This window comes from Lynx rufus, unplaced genomic scaffold (assembly GCF_022079265.1).
Source record: "Lynx rufus isolate CCGP_SWC_20201006 ecotype Redwood Valley unplaced genomic scaffold, mLynRuf1.p SCAF_8, whole genome shotgun sequence".
Lineage (NCBI taxonomy): Eukaryota > Metazoa > Chordata > Mammalia > Carnivora > Felidae > Lynx > Lynx rufus.
In genome coordinates, this window is record NW_025814896.1 from 936579 (window position 1) to 953291 (window position 16713).

At 65.9% G+C, this 16713-nt stretch overlaps 1 protein-coding gene across 1 annotated transcript; it reads right to left on the reverse strand.

The window, feature by feature from the left end:
• Positions 1-12408: 12408 nt before the first annotated feature.
• BIRC7 (baculoviral IAP repeat containing 7) lies at positions 12409-15686 on the reverse strand. Its single transcript, XM_047068114.1, has 6 exons — positions 15314-15686; positions 14459-14558; positions 14124-14205; positions 13971-14016; positions 12788-12859; positions 12409-12602 (listed from the first exon to the last, which is right to left on the reverse strand). Exons 1-6 carry the CDS (start codon positions 15684-15686, stop codon positions 12409-12411), a joined length of 867 nt encoding a protein of 288 aa, XP_046924070.1.
• Between the last annotated feature and the right edge of the window lie 1027 nt (positions 15687-16713).

The window sequence follows — 16713 nt, forward strand, 5'->3', positions numbered from 1 at the left end:
TCTCAGCCAGGAGGGTCTAGGGCTGGGACAGAGTGTGTCCCACATGGCCGGTCAGGCCCCAGCTAAAGAGCCTTTTGTCCTGGCCACCCCCGTGCTTCCTCTGCGCCCTGGAGGGGAAGCAGAGGGGGAGAGCTGGGCATCGCATGTGGGGTAGGGGCGCGTGGGGGGGGGTCCTGTGGCTTTTCTTTTCTCTTTGATAAGCGTGAGAGTTTTCTTGTTACCGAGCTAGTGGACGAAGTCCTGAGCATCTCTTCTGGGCGCCTCCCTCTCGAAGAGTAGCCTGAACTTTGGCCGCTCTGAGCCGGCCGGAGTGCGCTGTGAAGGTTCCCCACGCTGCGCCCACCCCACGGACGAGAGGGGAGCCTGGGCTCAGCAGGTGGCCGAGCTAAATCGCTCACGTTCTCCCTGCCCCGAGGGAGGCCGTAGGGCCGTGCAGCGCCACGGCGCTGAGCCTTCTGGCGCACGGCTCAGAAATGGAAAAGATGCCCCCCACAGCCCCACCGGGGTGCTGACACCCTGCTCGAGCTGCAGGAGCACATCCAGCCCAGGCTCAGAGAACAGTGGCAGCGGTGACCTGGTGCGCGGAGGCGGAGGGGGAGGGGTCTCGGGGGCCGTCCTCACTGGCCTCCCCCGGGCGCGTGGCACGGGCAGGGGCACGGAGGCAGGGCAGCGTCCCAGCCCATTGCTTAGGGTCTTCTGGGCAGAAGAGGAGGCCTGGGGCTCAGAACGTAGTTTCGTTCTGTGTCTAGAGCAGATAGTGCCGGCCAGCTGTGCCCCCGAGCTTGTGTGCGCGTGAGCTTGCGTGTGTGTGCACACGTGTGGGCCTTTCTCTGTCTCCTTGCCCCGTGGGGTCACCCGTCACGGCGTCAGCCCTTCATGCTTGCCCCTCCCCCCGCCACCTCCAGAGCTTTGCCAGTCCCTCCACTCACCCCTCCCCGCCCACCACACCCCTCTGGGCCTGGCCAGGGCTTCCTCCGCCCTCACGGGTGGGACCGCCTGGTCCCTGACCCCTCAGTGGCCGAGGGTCTGTGTGTCCATCCTCCAGGGGGTTGACCGGGAGCTCCAGGCCTGAATCCCGCACCCTCGGCGGCCTGGTCAGGCTGGACGGGCTCTCGTGAGGCAGGGGGCACACGAGCTCTGCCCTCAGCTGCCTCCTTCCCGACACGCGTGTGACTGAGTCCGTGGGCCTCCTCTGGACCCTGGGGTACAAGCTGCGATGAAGGCAGCTGTGCCGTGACCGGCGGTGCCGCTTATTAAGGGCCGGGCAGTGGGCCAGCCCAGGGCGACGTCGCAGACAGACAGAGGGTAGGTCTCCCTGCCGTGCCCTTCTGCTGACACCTGAAGGGCTGGCAGGGTGAGCCGCCGAGCCCGGCACTGAGCGGCTCCACCCTGACACCCGTCCCGTGGCGGGCTGGGGGAGGTCATCCTGCGAATGGAGGCTGGGGGAGCAGAGCCCCAGGTCTCCTCCACGGCCCCCCCTCCCACGAAGAGCTGAGCTCGTCTTGTCCACCCCCAGCCTCCCTCGGCCTCCTGGCACGCCGTGTGGGCGGCCGTCTGGGTCACCTGGAATGTCTTCATTATCTGCTTCCACCTGGAAACGGGGGCTGTCAAAGGTGAGTAAATCGGAGGGGTGTGGTCAGGCCTGCCTGTTCGTCACCGTCTCCCCCATGGTCTGCTCTCGGCTCTGGCCCGCAGGGGCGGCTCAGCGAGGGTTTGGGGATCTGAAGGGCAGGCAGGCGGCCTGGGAGCGGAAGCCGCGGGTGGGAACACCTCCGAGGGGGCCGGGCAGTCCGGCCGCTCCTTCAAATGCTGGTAAAACCCACCGGCCTCCCCCTGGAGGAGGGGGACACCACATCCAAGCCACGTTTCCATGTTTTGCTGGGAGCATTGGTGTGAACACCTCCCGAGCGGCTGTTTTGGGCACTTTGTCGGTGATGCTGTATTTCACACTTGCCTGGGGCTCAGAGTAGGTCCCGAGAGCTAGGAGTGGGGGAGGGTCTGCCTCCAGGTGGGCAGCAGGCAGACCGGCCACTGCTTCGTGGGGCCACACCTGGGGCAGTGGGGTCGGGAAGACAGACGTCAGTTCAGACCCCTAAACTGGCAGCGATGGCCAGAGACGTGAAAGAGGGGCCGGTGTGCTGCGAGAACACAGGGTCCGACCTGGACAGGGAGGCCTTCCTGGAGGAGGGGATGAGAGCGGGGGAAGGGGAGTCCGGGCAAGCAGAGGGAGGGTGTGGCTAAGAGCACCTTGGGGGTCCCTGCCTCCCTGGCTGGGGCCCAAGCAGGTAGGGCCGGGACAGGCAGGAGGGCAGGACACCCCTCACCCTTCTGGGGACCCATGAGGGTGGGTGGGCGAGCAGTGTCTCTGGTCCCACCCGCACCCCCGGGACAGCAAGCTCCTGACCTTCCACCTGCCCCGGCACCGTTCCTGGTGGCCCCTGGACGGCCAGGCCATGGTGCCGGGCATCGGCTGTGCCCTGTGCCCTGGAGCACGGCTACAAAGAGGCCCTGTGGATCCTGGTGGCGGTGAGCCCAGGGAAGGGGAGGGGTGGGGGGACTCTCCAGCTCTACCTCCCCAAGGGCCCCCGTCGTTGCCTCACAGGTGAGGAATGACACTCCCGCCCCCACCTGTGTGCTTTGGCCACAGGATGTGCAGGATGGAGGGTGGTTCACCAGCCTCGCGGGGCGCGGGGGCCTCTGCAGAACTGGGGTCTGCTGTCTGCTCACGGCACAGAGACGCCAAGTCTCCGTGAGAGGCCCGCGAAGGTGTAGCCGAAGTGCTTTTACCCGCGTTCACGGGCCTTGCTGTAAGGGGAGAGTCTGAGATCGATGGAGAAGGGCGCTCGACTGGGGTGGGGGACACCGTGCACCGCCACTCCGCGTGGTTGATGTCACTCGTTTTCCCGGTGTGTGCAGCGAGGGTGACCCGCTGGGAGCCACAGTGCTGGTGGACGGCTGGAGTAGCATCATAGCTCGAAACAGTAACTCTCTATGCGGGTCGGGGAATCCGGAAATGGCTTAAATGGCTGGTTCTGGCTCCAGGCCATTCACGAAGCTACGATCAGGCTGTCGGCCGAGGCCCGGGGTCACCCGCAGGTTGGATGGGGGCTGGACGGTCCCCAAGTTGGCCCGCTCACGTGGAGTCGGCAGGCGGCCTCAGGTCCTCGCCCCCTGGACTCTCCCCAGGGCTCGTCCCCCCGGGGCGAGCCGTCCGAGGGGGAGACGAGGGGGCTGCGGTGCCTCTGTGACCCTGCCTCGGACGTCACACTTGGTCATTTCTGGAGAATGTCGGTGTTGCACAGAACAGCTCCAGCCAGGGTGGGAGACGGCCCCACAGGCGTGGGCTCAGGGGGACGTGCACCGGGACGGACTGGGGGCTTCTGCGGGAGCACAGGCTCCCTGTGCTGCTCCTTGCTGCAGTGACAACACAGATGGGGCCCAGAGTCCCACCTTCCTCCAAGGCCCGAAGTCTCTGGATTATCACTTGGGGAAACCCTTGGTCCCCATCGTCTCCCCATCTGAAGAAGAGGAAGGTGAAGGGCCGTAGCGGCCAGCTGCAAGGAGCTAGGACCCAGATGAGGCTGTGTCCCAACCTCCCCCCCCATTCAGGGATGGGAGGAGGCCAAAGGGAAGGAGGAGGTGACAATTATAACACGTCCTCCTTCAGGGCTTGGTGGCTGTGAACATACGTGCCTGGTCAGCAGAGCCCGTGACCATGAGCATGACCCCATCACCGAGCTGGTGCGGGGGAAAGCCCCCATGTGGGCTCCAGCCCCTCCCGCTCACAGCCTCTGGGAACATCCCCTGGGGTGTGTGTCCTCTCTCCAGATGCCACCATCCGTGGGCTGACCCTGGCCCAGCGTCGGGGTGCCCACCCAGTGGGTCTGGGGCTTCTCCTGTGCTCACTTCTCTGGGGGCAGAGCCCTGGGGCACATCACAGTTGGAGGTCTCTCCGGGAGTGTGTCTTTTCAGGGGCGGGGGGGGGGTTGCCTTACCCGCGGACGCGTGTGTCAGATGAGACTGTGAACTCAGAGATGGTCCAGACAGCCTAGAGGTCCCTGGAGAAAGGTGGGGTCATCGAGCGTCTCCCAGAGCCAGCGGTGGGGCTGTGCACAGGCGCTTTCCCTGTGCAGAGAAGGGAGAGGGCCCGGTGTCGGGAAGCCCATGCCGGGCTCCACCCTGAACAGGGTCCCCGCTGCCCCCTGTGTGGCCAGGCCACGTGGGCCAGTTCCGACTGATTTCTGGCTTTCCACCTGGGAGTCTCCCAGGGTCCCCGTAACAAGGCACTGAAAACAGGCAGCTGGAAACAACAGATATATATTCTCTCCGACCCGGAGGCCAGCGTCCAACAGGGTTGGTTCCTGCAGGGGGCGCTGAGGGAGGGTCTGTCAGCTGCCGGCGTCACTGGTGTCTCTGTGGTTCCTCGCTGGTGGACACATCTCTGTCTTCACGCAGCCTTCTCCCTGTGTGCATTCTGCGTCCAGTTTCTGTCCCCTTTTCCTTAAATCACGGCAGTCGATGACGTTAGGGTCTGCCCCAATCTGGCGTGGCCTCTTCTTAACTTCATCGGATCTAAAAAGACCGTTTCTAGACGGGGTCATATTCGCAGGTACTGGGGTTAGGACGTGAACACACGTCTCTGAGGATGTGATTCAGCCCACAACGACTAAGCAATTCCTCAGGGTTCCACGTATGTGCTCTGGCTCCTGGAGGACCCCCGCGGCAGAGGGCTGCCCCGCGGGGACCGGCCGACCCAGGCCCCTTTCTGAAGCTTCGTGTTGTGCAGGCTGTGGTGGCCCTGAGGAGGCCACTCTCCCTGGGCCCACGTGGGTCACAGAAGGCCGACAAAACCTGATGCAGTCACCAGAGGGGACTGGCCGGATCTGGAGGCTCTTGACTTTGCCTGGTGTGCACGGGGGTGTCCGGGTGGATGTCGGGTTTGTAGCACGGGTGCTGAGCTAGCGGCCGGTACTGGAAGTGAGTTTCAAATCTAGGGCCATCCATGACTTGTGGCATCCGTGCCCGTTCGTGGTGGTCTGTGGCATGAGAAAACACGGCAGTTCAGGTGGCCTGCGTACTTCCAGGGTTCCCTCCGCCCCAGTTTTTATAGGCCCCACGGACAATCCGACTGTGGGGCATTTGGGGTGCAGCCCCATAGCCAGGAAACAGACCCGGCCTTCCCTTTGGTGCTGGGGACCCCGTCCCCATGTGCCTCGCTCACTGCTGCCAAATGAGGGCCACGGTTACGTGAAAACACATGGGAACCCAGGTGCCTTCCTCGAAAGGGAACTTGGCAGGGATATTCATCAGCACTTCTGAAGTCATTTACAGAGTTTGTAAAAGGGCAATGAAAAGGAAAGTGGGGAAGAACAAATGAAGATTCTCGGGGGAGTCTCCAACATGCCTCTGCTGGTTCTGGTGCTGGAGAACTCTGCGTGCGGATGGGAGAGACAGGGACACCCGGTAGTGATTACCCTTCACCCGCAGGGCTGGGCATCCCGTTAATGAAATGCAGGTTTCTGAATACCAGTCAGCTGGTACGAGCTTTGCCTCCAGGAGCCAGCCCTCTGCTGTTTGCTTTGGAGAGTTCGGAGAGGCCGGCGCTGAGCTGGCCCTGCGGTCTGGCTGGCGGGGAGAGAGCCAGCCAGAGGAGGCTGCGTGCCCAGTGTGGACGGGGCAGGGTCTGCGAGTGCTGTGGGCCTCTGGGGGCTTCAGGGAGGACGGACGGGAGGTGGGAAGGCCGAGGTGTGGCCGTGGGGTTGCCTCCCCCGGGGACCCTGTGCACAAAGAGCAGTGTTGGGGGGATGGTTTCAGCACCGCGGTCAGCGCCTGGCCCTGGACCCTTCCCAGGGAGGGACACCAGGCACGGGGCCACAGGGCGGCTGGCCAGCAGCACTGCGGCGTCGGAAGGCTTCTCAAGCTTGTCTTTCAATAGGGAGGAGACAGGCTTGCCTGGGTCAGCATAGACGAGGCCCACGACCTGCCCCCTGGAAGGACGGGGGCTTCCAGAGCAGGGGCACAGCACCCTCACGACATCAAGGGGGCCTGTTGGGCCTGTTCTGTGGATGAGGAGACCAAGACCCAGAGCTTAAGTGACCCCTCGGGTCTCACCTCTGCTGGTGGAGGGCCAAGCCACTCCCAGGAAGGCTGGGGAGGCTAGCTCCTTCCCGAGGCCCCTTGTTTCCAAGACCATGCTGCTGGCCACGTTCCTGTCCCCCCACCACCCTCTCTCCGAAGATCTGCTGCGGCTTCTCCATAGCGGGCTCCCCTGTGAAACCCCAGAGCGGTCAGCGTCCCACAAGGCAGAGAGGGTGCACTTAATTAGGTTAATTCCGGGGGACGGGTGAAGGGGCCGTTCTAAGTGTGGGCGCCATGCCGGGCACCACACGGGGTATCCCACCCCCTCGGTGTGCGTAGCCCTGGCCTGCAGGGGTGTGGGGAGGAGTCACACCCAGGCAGAGTCCCCCCTGCTCCCGGGAGGCAGCCCTGCAGAGAAGGGATGGAGGGATCTGTGCCCTCCTGTCTCCCTCCCATCGCCTGCTGGGCTCCCCACTGGCCGCCCGAAGCTGGAGGGCGTTGGAACCCAGACGCCACCCGCACCACGGAGGGTGGAGAATGTGGAGGCAGGTCTGTGGGGGGAGGTGGGGCACCTCCGAGGCACAGCCTCGGACTCCTGCTCAGAGCTGCATCCTTGGGGTGGAGACCATTGCTAGGGGAGGTGCTCCAAGAATCGGTGATGCCCCTGAGGGTGCAGGTCTGACCTGCAGCGTTCAGAGGCCATGGGGCATGACCTCACCATCCTCAGCTGCCTCTCAGGGTTCCAGTGTCTGGGGAAGAGGTGACTGCTTCCCTCTGCAGAGCCCCCTGGATGAGTTGGGGCTGCCCTCCCAAGGGAGCACACGGGGCTGCGGGCCTTTCGTGGGACTCCCTGTGCACAGGCAGTCTTGTGCACAGGCAGTCCTGCTCAGGGGCCACTCTGCTCTGGCTGTGAGTCCGGGCTGGTCCCTCATTCTCGTTCACAGAGGACACAGCTCCCGGACACGCTCAGGAGTGATTCATCCGTGGTTAGCGCTGCTCGGGCCACGAGAGTGCGGAGAGGCGGGCCGTGGGCAGCGTGGGCCTTGCACCGTCTCCGCTGGAGCCCTTGCTCCCACAGAGGCTGGTCCCTGGGTGTCCATGGGACACTGAATGCCAGGCTGCCCTCTCCCCTGGGCACCTCCAGTGAGCCTGGCTGGGGAGCTTCTGCCTGACCAAGCCCCTGACGCCCTCGTGGCGGTGGCCAGCCCCGTCCACTCTGCCCAGGATGGCCCGCTGGGCTGGGTCCTGGGAACTTCCAGCTTGGCCAGCCCCGACTTCTCCAGCCAGGGCTGCCTCTAGATGCCCCCTCGCCCCTCCGCGAGGAGGAGAAACCTGGCGGTTGGCTGCTTAAGACAAGAGGCCCCGGATGCCCTGGCGGTGGCTGGAGGGTTCCTCCTGGGGCTCCATCTGGGCTGTGGCCACGCCTCTGAGCGCTTCTGTCTGCCTGCGTCTCTTCCTCTTGCTAAATAAGGCAGGGACTTGGTTATGCTGACTCACCTGTCCGTTGGCCAGCCCTGACCCCTCCCACCCCTCACCTGCAGGGGCCCGGTCAGCCCCACAGGGGAGGTTAGATGCCACCCAGTACATCAAAGCTAAAGAAGCCCCTTGGGTCCACTCTCCTGGTTCACTTTACAGGCAAGGAAACTGAGGCCTAGGAGGGGCTGTGGCTTCTGTCCCATGCCCTTGCAGCTTGCCCGAGTCCTGGTCCGGACCTCTCGGTGTCTTTCAGCTTGTGGGCTTCGTCTATGGCTGCTATGTGGTCAGCGTTTTCACCGAGGAGGACAGCTGTTGGTGTGCGGCTGCCAGGCTCCCACGAGAGCCCCCGAGCGACCCGGCCTGGACCCGCCAGGCAGTGGGGAAGGGACAGGGAAGCAGAAGGCACAGAGGGGGTGACTCTGCGTTGTCCTGGCCTGCTGTTGGCCAAGCCTGAGACCTCGCCCCTTAGAGGGACCCCTGTGCCCACAGGGTTCCTTGCCTGAGCGGAGGGGGCAGATGGCCCAGGCCCCTGAGAAGAGAGGAGGAGGGGCCCTGGGCTGTGGGCACCAGGGGTCAGCTCACCCCCAAACCCCAGGTCCCGGGGATCCCGTGCTGCAGGGTTGCCCCCCCCCACAGCCCCCACAGCTGCTGCGGGTGGAAGGCTGAACCCTCAGACCCACAGGGAGGGGCCCCTCTGCCTCCTTGCAGCTGACATCCCGGCCCTGCTGGCTGTGGCTGTCCCCACCACAGTCCCCCGGCTGGACGCATCTGGGCACCATTTTGGCTTCCTGCTCACAGAGGTGAGCCCCCGTGACCTTCCTCTGATTGGCAACCTGAACGCTCAGGCACACTTGCGAGCCCTGATCACCCCTGGCTCTGACTGGTTTCCTGGGAAGACCCTGCAGGGGACAAAGCCGGGGTGGGGGGGGACTGGGTACACCCGGGGGCCACGGGTCCCGTGAGCAGAACCCTCCCTGGGGTCGGTTCCCTGGGGATTCAGAGCCTCTGTTCCCAGGAGTTAGGTGGCTGTGAAGTTGGGGGTCCGCGTGTCCGAATGATACCCTGTGCTCAGGGAGCCGAGTCTGGACCAACCCCGGATCCCTCAGCTCTCGTGCTGTGTGACCCCTGGACCATCGCTCGCGGGCTGAGAGAGAACAGAAGGGGCTTCGTGTGTCGGTTACATTAAAACAAACGTTTTAGGAGGAGAACCAGCCCTGGGGGGTCAACCTGCACGGTCACCCCAGGCCACCTCCCCCTGCTGAGGTGGTCAGCGTCCACTGGAACGTTTTCCCTGGGGAGTCCCACTGTTCATCCTCCGGAGGGACAGTGCCAGGCCTGCCCTCCCCCCACAGCCCTCCAGTCTCACCCCTGCCCCCGCCCTCCCCCGCACAGCCCCAGTCTCACCCCTGCCCCCACCCTCCCCCGCACAGCCCCTCAGTCTCACCCCTGCCCCTGCCCTCCCCCACAGCCCCTCAGTCTCACCCCTGCCCCCGCCCTCCCCCGCACAGCCCCTCAGTCTCACCCCTGCCCCCACCCTCCCCCGCACAGCCCCAGTCTCACCCCTGCCCCCGCCCTCCCCCCACAGCCCCCCAGTCTCACCCCTGCCCCCGCCCTCCCCCCACAACCCCCCAGTCTCACCCCTGCCCCCGCCCTCCCCCCACAGCCCCTCAGTCTCACCCCTGCCCCCGCCCTCCCCCGCACAGCCCCAGTCTCACCCCTGCCCCCGCCCTCCCCCCACAGCCCCCCAGTCTCACCCCTGCCCCCACCCTCCCCCGCACAGCCCCTCAGTCTCACCCCTGCCCCCGCCCTCCCCCGCACAGCCCCAGTCTCACCCCTGCCCCCGCCCTCCCCCCACAGCCCCCCAGTCTCACCCCTGCCCCCGCCCTCCCCCCAGAGCCCCTCAGTCTCACCCCTGCCCTCCCCACATGAGTGCCTGTGGTTGGGCATGTTCTCCATTCTGTCATCTTTTCCATTGTTTGGGGCTTGTTTTATTTGGGTCTTGATTTCTTACAGTTGATTTCATTGGTGGATTTGACCCATTTCTTCTCTACCATGTCAGTGAAAAGCCTTCCAACCTCTTGTGCGAGCAGGCGTCCTCGTAAGTGTGGCCATCAGAGCCTGCCCCTGGCTGGGCCTAGCCGGCTGGGTTAGCACAGCCATGAGGCTTCCCTTCCTGAGGAAACTTCACCAGGCATCTGTCTGTCCATCCGTCCATCCGTCCATTCCCCCACCTATCCCTGACTTGTCAAGGTCAGCTCGGGGCTTGGCCCACACTCCCTGGAGCTCAGTGCCCAGCAGGGTCTAGGAGGTGGGTCTGGATGGTTCTGCGCCAGGGGGTCGAGGGGGCATCGAGAGGCCTCCTCCCGGGAGCGTGCTGTGACACTTCTGTCGGGGTCTCACTGTGGCAGGACATTCGGGGTGTCGGTTTCTTATCTATCCAGGGCTCTGAACACTGCAGGCTCAGGGTGGGGGCACCTGGGCCGCTGGCCCACCTCCTCTCAAGCAGCCTTTGCTGGGTCCCATGCATAACCCTGAAATCTGGGGTCAGGAGAGGCGGCTGGCGGTCCTTCTCCATAGAGATGCTCGTCCTCTGTCACGCCCAGGCCCTCAGAGACAGTTCTGCCCTTCACGCTACGCCTGTGGCCACCCCCTGGGGACCCAGCCCTCTGGGCAGCCACAGCCTTCCTACCCGATAGGTGAAGGCCCATCTCAGCCGAGGGCCACCAGGGGTAGTGAGCGTCCCATTCCCATGACAGGGGAGCCCTGGTTCAGGCCCCTGAGCCCGGGCGGAGGGCGGCCGACCACCCGGAGCACACGCAGCTCAGGCTGGACTGGGGATCTTCCTCTGGCCACCAGACCCTGGGTACACCCTCACCCGACCCCCAGCCGCGTGGCCCAAACTCTGCTGGCGTGTGTGCGGCCTGGGAGCCCTCGGGGGCTGGGAGGCGGCCCCTCTGACATCGGGAGCCTTCCACGCAAGAGCCTTCCTGCCCTGGTGCCAAGGGCGGCTCCCAGGGGCCCCCTGACTTCTGCCCACCCCCACCCTGCCCCCACAGGCCTGCGTGAGTGAGGAAGCACCAGTCCCTCCTGCGCGTGACCTCCAGCCTCAGTGCCCACCGAAGACTGGAGGAGACACCAGCCTCTCTGCCCCCGGGGCCAGGTGATCGGACACCAGCCAGGACAGCAGGGCCAGTGCCCAGCTGAGGATGGCCGCGGCCTCAAGAGAGCTTATTGTCTTCTTTTTCTAAAAAAATCGAGGAAAAGACACAGAAGACTGCAGCATCGCTGGGACCTCCATCCCCCGCAGCCAGCCTGGGACGGCCCTCCCTCATGCGCCTGGGACGGCAGCGCTGGACCCCCGGAGGCTGCCCGCACCGCTGCTGGGGGGGCCACCACAAGGACTTTGAGACAGGAAGGTGTGACCCCACCTCGAGGTCCATGTAAACCCACAGTGACACCCCCACCGCCCTGAGCAGGGGTTCCTGATTAAACACCACACACGATGCTGTGAGCGGTCGCCCAGGCAAAACCCCGCCCCAGGTGCCCTGCTGACGGACCCTGGGGGCGGGCGGCCTGGCTTGACCAGGACCACAGGCCCCTTCCGCCACAGAGCGAGGCGCTTCCTTGTCATTAGCCAGTGACCCTATTCACAGAAGGGATTAAACCCTGGTCCTACAGCATCCCTAAGGTGCCCCCAAGTAGGGAGCAGAAAAGAGCGCCGCCTGTAGACCCCCTTTCCTGAGAGGCAGGGGTCTGGAGCCGAATTTTAAGCTCAGGCTCAGAAGTGGCCTCAGGCTAGATGCCCTCGGAAGTCCCGTTACAACGCTGAGACACAAGATCAAGGAAGAGGAGAGAGAGGGGGGTTGGAGGCGAGGCAGCATTTGGGGAGAGGGCGGCCGCGCCGCCCTGCTGGTGAGGAGGGGGCCGGCTGGAACAGAGGCTGCGGAGTGCCGTCCGGGGAAAACCCGCCACTTTACTGTAAATCTGCAAAAGCGCCTAAGCATCGGTCAAAGCACCTTCACGCCCCCTCCCCTTGCCAAGCCGTCTGCAGCTCCCTTCCTCCCTGGGCTGCGAGTGGGGACTCTGGCTGGCCGGTTCTGGACGCCGGCTCAGTCATCCTCAGCAGCCCCCCACGGGACGCGAGAGGCAGTCAGCATCTGAAGCACCTGGGAGCGAAGGAGAGATGGATGGGCTACTCTCAGGTGGCTGGTCCAGTGGCCAGGGACCTCCCCTGCCTCTTGACCCCCCAGAAGATGCTTGGAGACATGGTGGGGCACATGGTGGGGACAGCCAGGAGGAGGCCCCCCGTGATAATCAAAGGCTGAGGCCTCCCTCCCTCCCCCATCTCGCACTCCCGCCTGGCCTCGGCTCCCAGGTTAAGGTCTCTGCCCAGTCCCTTTCTCGCGACAACACACCTCCACAGCCATCCTCCCCTTGGCCTGGCTCAGGCCACACACGCAGCTGGACAGGACGCATTATCCCCCGATCACTAGGAAAATCAAGGCAGAGATGGCCCAGCCAGCCAGTATGGTCTAATGCGCCCAAGTAGAGCGGCAGGGGCTGCCCAGGGTGCGTGTTGAGAAGGACCTAGAGCCAGCATCTGAGCATCAAGGGAAGGCAACAGGTTGGTGAGCGACACCTGGCCAGGCCAGGGAGGCAGGAGAAGTCAGGAGGCTGCCTCCCACCGCCTGCAGTGCTGGCCACCCCGGAGGTAAGAGGCGCCCCAGGGGGAAGATGGCAGCAGACAGGGTGTGCTGGGGTCACTGCCCTGGCACGTGTTGACACCCCGGAGGCCCACGCGGGGAGGCGCCTGCTGGGGCCAGGCGAGAGCCGCTCTGGGGCCACTCACCTGGCCTAGGGTAGGAAGGTGCGCACGCAGCTGCGGATGGGGGCCCTGCAGAGGGGGCAGAGCCGCAGCACAGGAGCGCAGTCCGCGCAGACCAGGTGGCCGCAGGGCACGAGGACGGTGCACACGGGGTGGTCCAGGCAGACCTTGCAGGTCCGTTCCTCCCGCAGACGCCGCAGCTGCTCCTGGGCGTCCTGGGCTCCTGGGGGGACCAGCCGCACCCTCCGGGCCTGGGCTCCGCCCGGCTCCTCCACATCCACCCCCCCCTCCCCGAGACCTCCACCTTCTGTATGGGGGCCAGGCCAGGAGCGCCCTCCCCCGGCAGGGTGCAGGGGAGCCGGTCCTGCCCCCGGCGGTGGGCGGGGGGGGGGGGGGTCCCACCCTCACCTGGCTCTGTGGCACCTTCTGACTGGGCCTCCCTTCTGGGCGTGGGCAGCTCAGGACCCACGTGGACAGGAGCTGTGGGTGGTGTGGGACAGACTAGAAGCCCCCAGGGGAAGCGAGACCCCACCCAGGGGGCCCCACAGGCGAGGTCTGGCTCTGGCGGAGCCCATGCTGCCCGAACCCCCCAGAGCCCACGCCACCAGGACGGGCCCCCCGGCCCCTGGGCAGTGGGAACTGTATGCCAGGGGAGAGCATGGGGCAGGGGCGGGCACGCACCTCTGGCCTCCGCAGCCCGGCCCCCGTCATCTTCCTGGAGCAGGTCGGCCACCAGCTGGGACGCGGATACGCTGGCCGGCACCGCCCAGAGGTACTTACGCTGCACCAGCCGCCGTACCTGGTTCTGCCCGAAGCCCATGCAGAGGGCAGCCCGCACTGCCGGGCACAGGCTCCATGCAGGCCACTCCTGCCTGCCCCTGGCATCTGCAAGGCAGGGGGAGGGGCACTGGACCCAGGGAGCGGGGGGGGGGGGGGGGGGGCGGGAGCAGTCCCTGTGGCCGCCTTAACACAGGGGCCTCTGTGGCCGTCACGGGAGGGCTGTTCCCAGCACGTTTGTCCAGAGGCGCCACCACACAGAAAACATAGGAAACGTCATCGCCAAAGCCACTGCAGACAGAGCCCCAGCGGGTGTCAGGGGCTGCTCCCAGAGCGTCACAGAGACCAGGCTCAGTTCCAAATTCAGAGCTCGGGGCAACGAGGCCCAGAGAGCAGAAGTCCCTTGCTACAGGGCTAGAGAGGAGAGCCAGGATCTGAGCCCCGGAGCCTCTCGGACCCCTGCCCTGCCAGGTCCTGGGCGTGGGTATGGACAGGACAGCCCCGCTCCCCCGCGCGCTCGTGACCGCTGCTAAGGTGGGGCCGTCCGGTGCACGGCCTCTCCTCCTCCCACCCCTGCCGCCAGCGCTGGGATCGGCTTCGCCCACGGCGGCCTGCTGTGGCCTCCCCTGGGCACCAGACACACGGAACGCCTGCACACAGCCCCCTACCCCCAACGCGGGCCCAGCACTGCTCCCTCACACCTGGCTGAGCACACCTGGCCTGCTCTCCAGCACGGGGACACCCGATGGCCCGAGCCACAGTGCGGGCTGCAGGTGCCCGGGGAGCAGAGCACGGGCCGCACTTCACGGCTCACCTGAAGGGGTGGTGGGGGCTGAGTCTGCGGGTTCTTCCGATTGGTCCTGAAAGGAGCCAGAGGACATCTGTGCCCTGAGTAGATGCAGGGGCAGGGGTGGGGAGGGACCCTCACCGTCCGTCCCGCCACGGCCCTAAGGGGAGCAGGACTCACCCAGGAACCCAGCGGGTGGTAACAAGACTCCTGGACGCTGCAGACAAAGTCCCTTCCTTTTGTCTGGAGCAGGAACTCACACCTGGAGGAAGCAGCTTGAGAGGCCTCAGGGCTGCAGGCCCGGCTGTCAGACAACCAACCTCTCCAGCCCCGCCTGCCACCGCGCACCCCACACAGGCCCGCGCAGGGCAGTCGGGGCTCACTGAGTGTCAGGCACTTGCTGGGAAGGCCGCCCCCAGAAGGCCCCCCATTCCCGGATTTCACCTCCCCCCCCAGGACTGGGGAGGCAAAGCCGGCCCATGCCCCGCCCCAGGAGCGGCCTGCAGGGTCCTTACCTGGGGAACCACTTGGCATGCTCTGTCCAGGGGTCATCCCCTTGCTCCCAGCTCTGCAGACCCCCGCGGCAGAAGAAGCACCTCACTTGGTCTTGCCGCCCTGGGTGGAGCATGGATGCTGGCCCTGCCCACACCCGGCCCCTCGGCGCCGCCAGGAGCCCCCTCACCCACCCGCTACGCCAGGTGTGTCCTCCGAGGCTGGGGTCGTGGGGGCTCCCAGGTGGTCTTTCCTCACACGGCAGGGGCTCGCTGGGGTCACCCTTGAGCCCCCGCGGGGCCCCCCCTGCTCTCTGCCACCCCCCTTGCCTTGCATTCCCCCTGGATTTCACAGGCACCCCACTTTCTCGGGGGCGAAATGGGGGACGGGGCAGGCGTTTGTTCACAGCAAGGCAGGTGGGCAGTTAGACCTGGAGCCCTGAGTATTCTGTGACCTTGCAGCTTCAGGTGACAGCAGTTCCTCTGTCACCTCTGCCCCAGGTGCCACCTCCCCAGGACAGATTCCCAGTGACGGGGAAAAGGGGTGACTGGCAGCCTCAGGCATCCATGTGGGGACGTCGCCTCCGCCTCACCCCCCACAATCAGCAGAGACTGCAGACCAGGGGCTGCTACGGGCACAGCAGACCTGACAGCCCGTCCCTGGGTCTCAGGGGCCCCACGGAAGCCCCACACACCTCCTGTCCCCCTCTCCCCCCAACCCCTGCACTCGTCAGAGTCTGAGCAGCCAGGAGAGACTCGGAGGCTGGGGACAGGTGCCCCCCTCGGCTTTATCAGGCACAGACCCCCCTGCCGTGGGGGAGGAGCTCCCCGGAGACCCCGGAAGTCTCCTAGAAGTCCGGAAGGGCCCCCAGGGCTCACCAGTGTGGAAGAAGCCTGCGGCAGCCAGCGGCTCTGGCCGCACCACAGCACTCAGCGGCCAGTCGTGGAAGGAGGCCAGCCTCAGCTCCTCAGAGCCCATCCCGGGGAAGGCCGGCCCTGCGTCTGGGGCTGCCCTGGCCCCCTCCTCCTCCTCCTCCTCCTCCTCCTCTGCAAGGGGGCGCAGCTGGCCCAGGATCTGCCCATCTGTGTGGTCCCGGCCTCCCCAGGACAGGGCACGGCTGGTGTCCTGGTCCACAATGGAGCCGCACAGAGAGAGGGGTCCACAGTGGGCCCGTGTGGGACTGCGGCCGGCCACCCAGCAGCTTCGCTCAGGGCCACAGCACCGGCACTTGGCTCTGTCTTCGGGCCCCATAGAGCAAACACCAGCCCTGACCAGTTCTGCAGCAGGCACTCGGGCCCGTGGAAGCCGGTCCTGGAATGTGCCCAGCTAACCTGCCTCCAGGCTCCTGACCCCAGGGCCCTGCCTAGGGACAGCAAGTGGCTTTTGCCTCAAACAGCCGGGCAATGAGGGCAGGCACAGTCCTGACCCCAGGATGCCCTAGGTGGGGGAGTGGCCAGGGGGCCCACTGCTTTCTGGAAGGGGCCAGCGTGGCATCCAGCATCACGCGCTCTCTGCAGCAGGGGTGTGTCATGGGGCTCAGCAGTAGAGGCCTTGCCCCACTCCACAGGGGTGGGGTGAGGTGGGGAGAAGGGGGAGGCAATGCTGTGGGTCAGCTCTGAGCTCCTGGGCCAGATGCCAGTGACGGCCTCTGAAGGCAGAAGGTTCCAGGTGCTTTGAGCTATGCACTTAGTGCCCCCTAGAGGGGAGGATGGCCCCCTGTCACAGGGATGACGCCGGGCTCCCTGGGACAGGGATGCCTAGTGAAGGGCTGGGCCCTGGAAGTTGTGCTCTGAGCCCTGGAGCTGAAGGGGGCGCCAGACATCCCCGCGTTCAGCCCATCGCCCAGCCCCTCTTCCAGCCCCGTGCCCCGTGCCCCGTGCCCCGCCCCGAGCCCAGCCCCTCGTCCGCCCTGTGGCCCAGCCCCAAGGCCCAGCCCCGAGCCCCGCCCCGAGCCCTGCCCGTCGTCCGGCCTGTCGCCCAACCCCGAGCCCAGCCCGGAGCCCAACCCTGCACCCAGCGCCATCGCCCAGCCCATCGCCCCGCCCCACCCCCAGCCCCGCCCCGCGCCCAGCCCCCCAGAGCCCGAGGGCCTCAGTAGGTCAGCGTGCCTCTCTAGTCCTTAAGCCGTGAAGTTCGGGGACAGCTGGGCTTGTGTCCTTCCCGAGGTTCTGGGGAAGGGGCTGGCCTGAGTCGCCTCTATCGCCTCCCTCAGCGTCAGTGTCCAGGTGGCACTAGGCTGAAGGGTGAAGTCACACAGCGTGGGCTCGGTTTTCCCATT

What these genes read in the sequence shown, in the direction of transcription:
- BIRC7 (XM_047068114.1), bottom strand. Translation starts at nt 15,686, where the DNA reads ATGGGGCCCGAAGACAGAGCCAAGTGCCGGTGCTGTGGCCCTGAGCGA. An exon ending in ACCACCCGCTGGGTTCCTGG is followed by an intron (nt 14,017 to 14,123) that starts GTGAGTCCTGCT and finishes GGCTCCTTTCAG; the next exon opens with GACCAATCGGAAGAACCCGC. An exon ending in AGAAGGTGCCACAGAGCCAG is followed by an intron (nt 12,603 to 12,787) that starts GTGAGGGTGGGA and finishes TGGTCCCCCCAG; the next exon opens with GAGCCCAGGACGCCCAGGAG.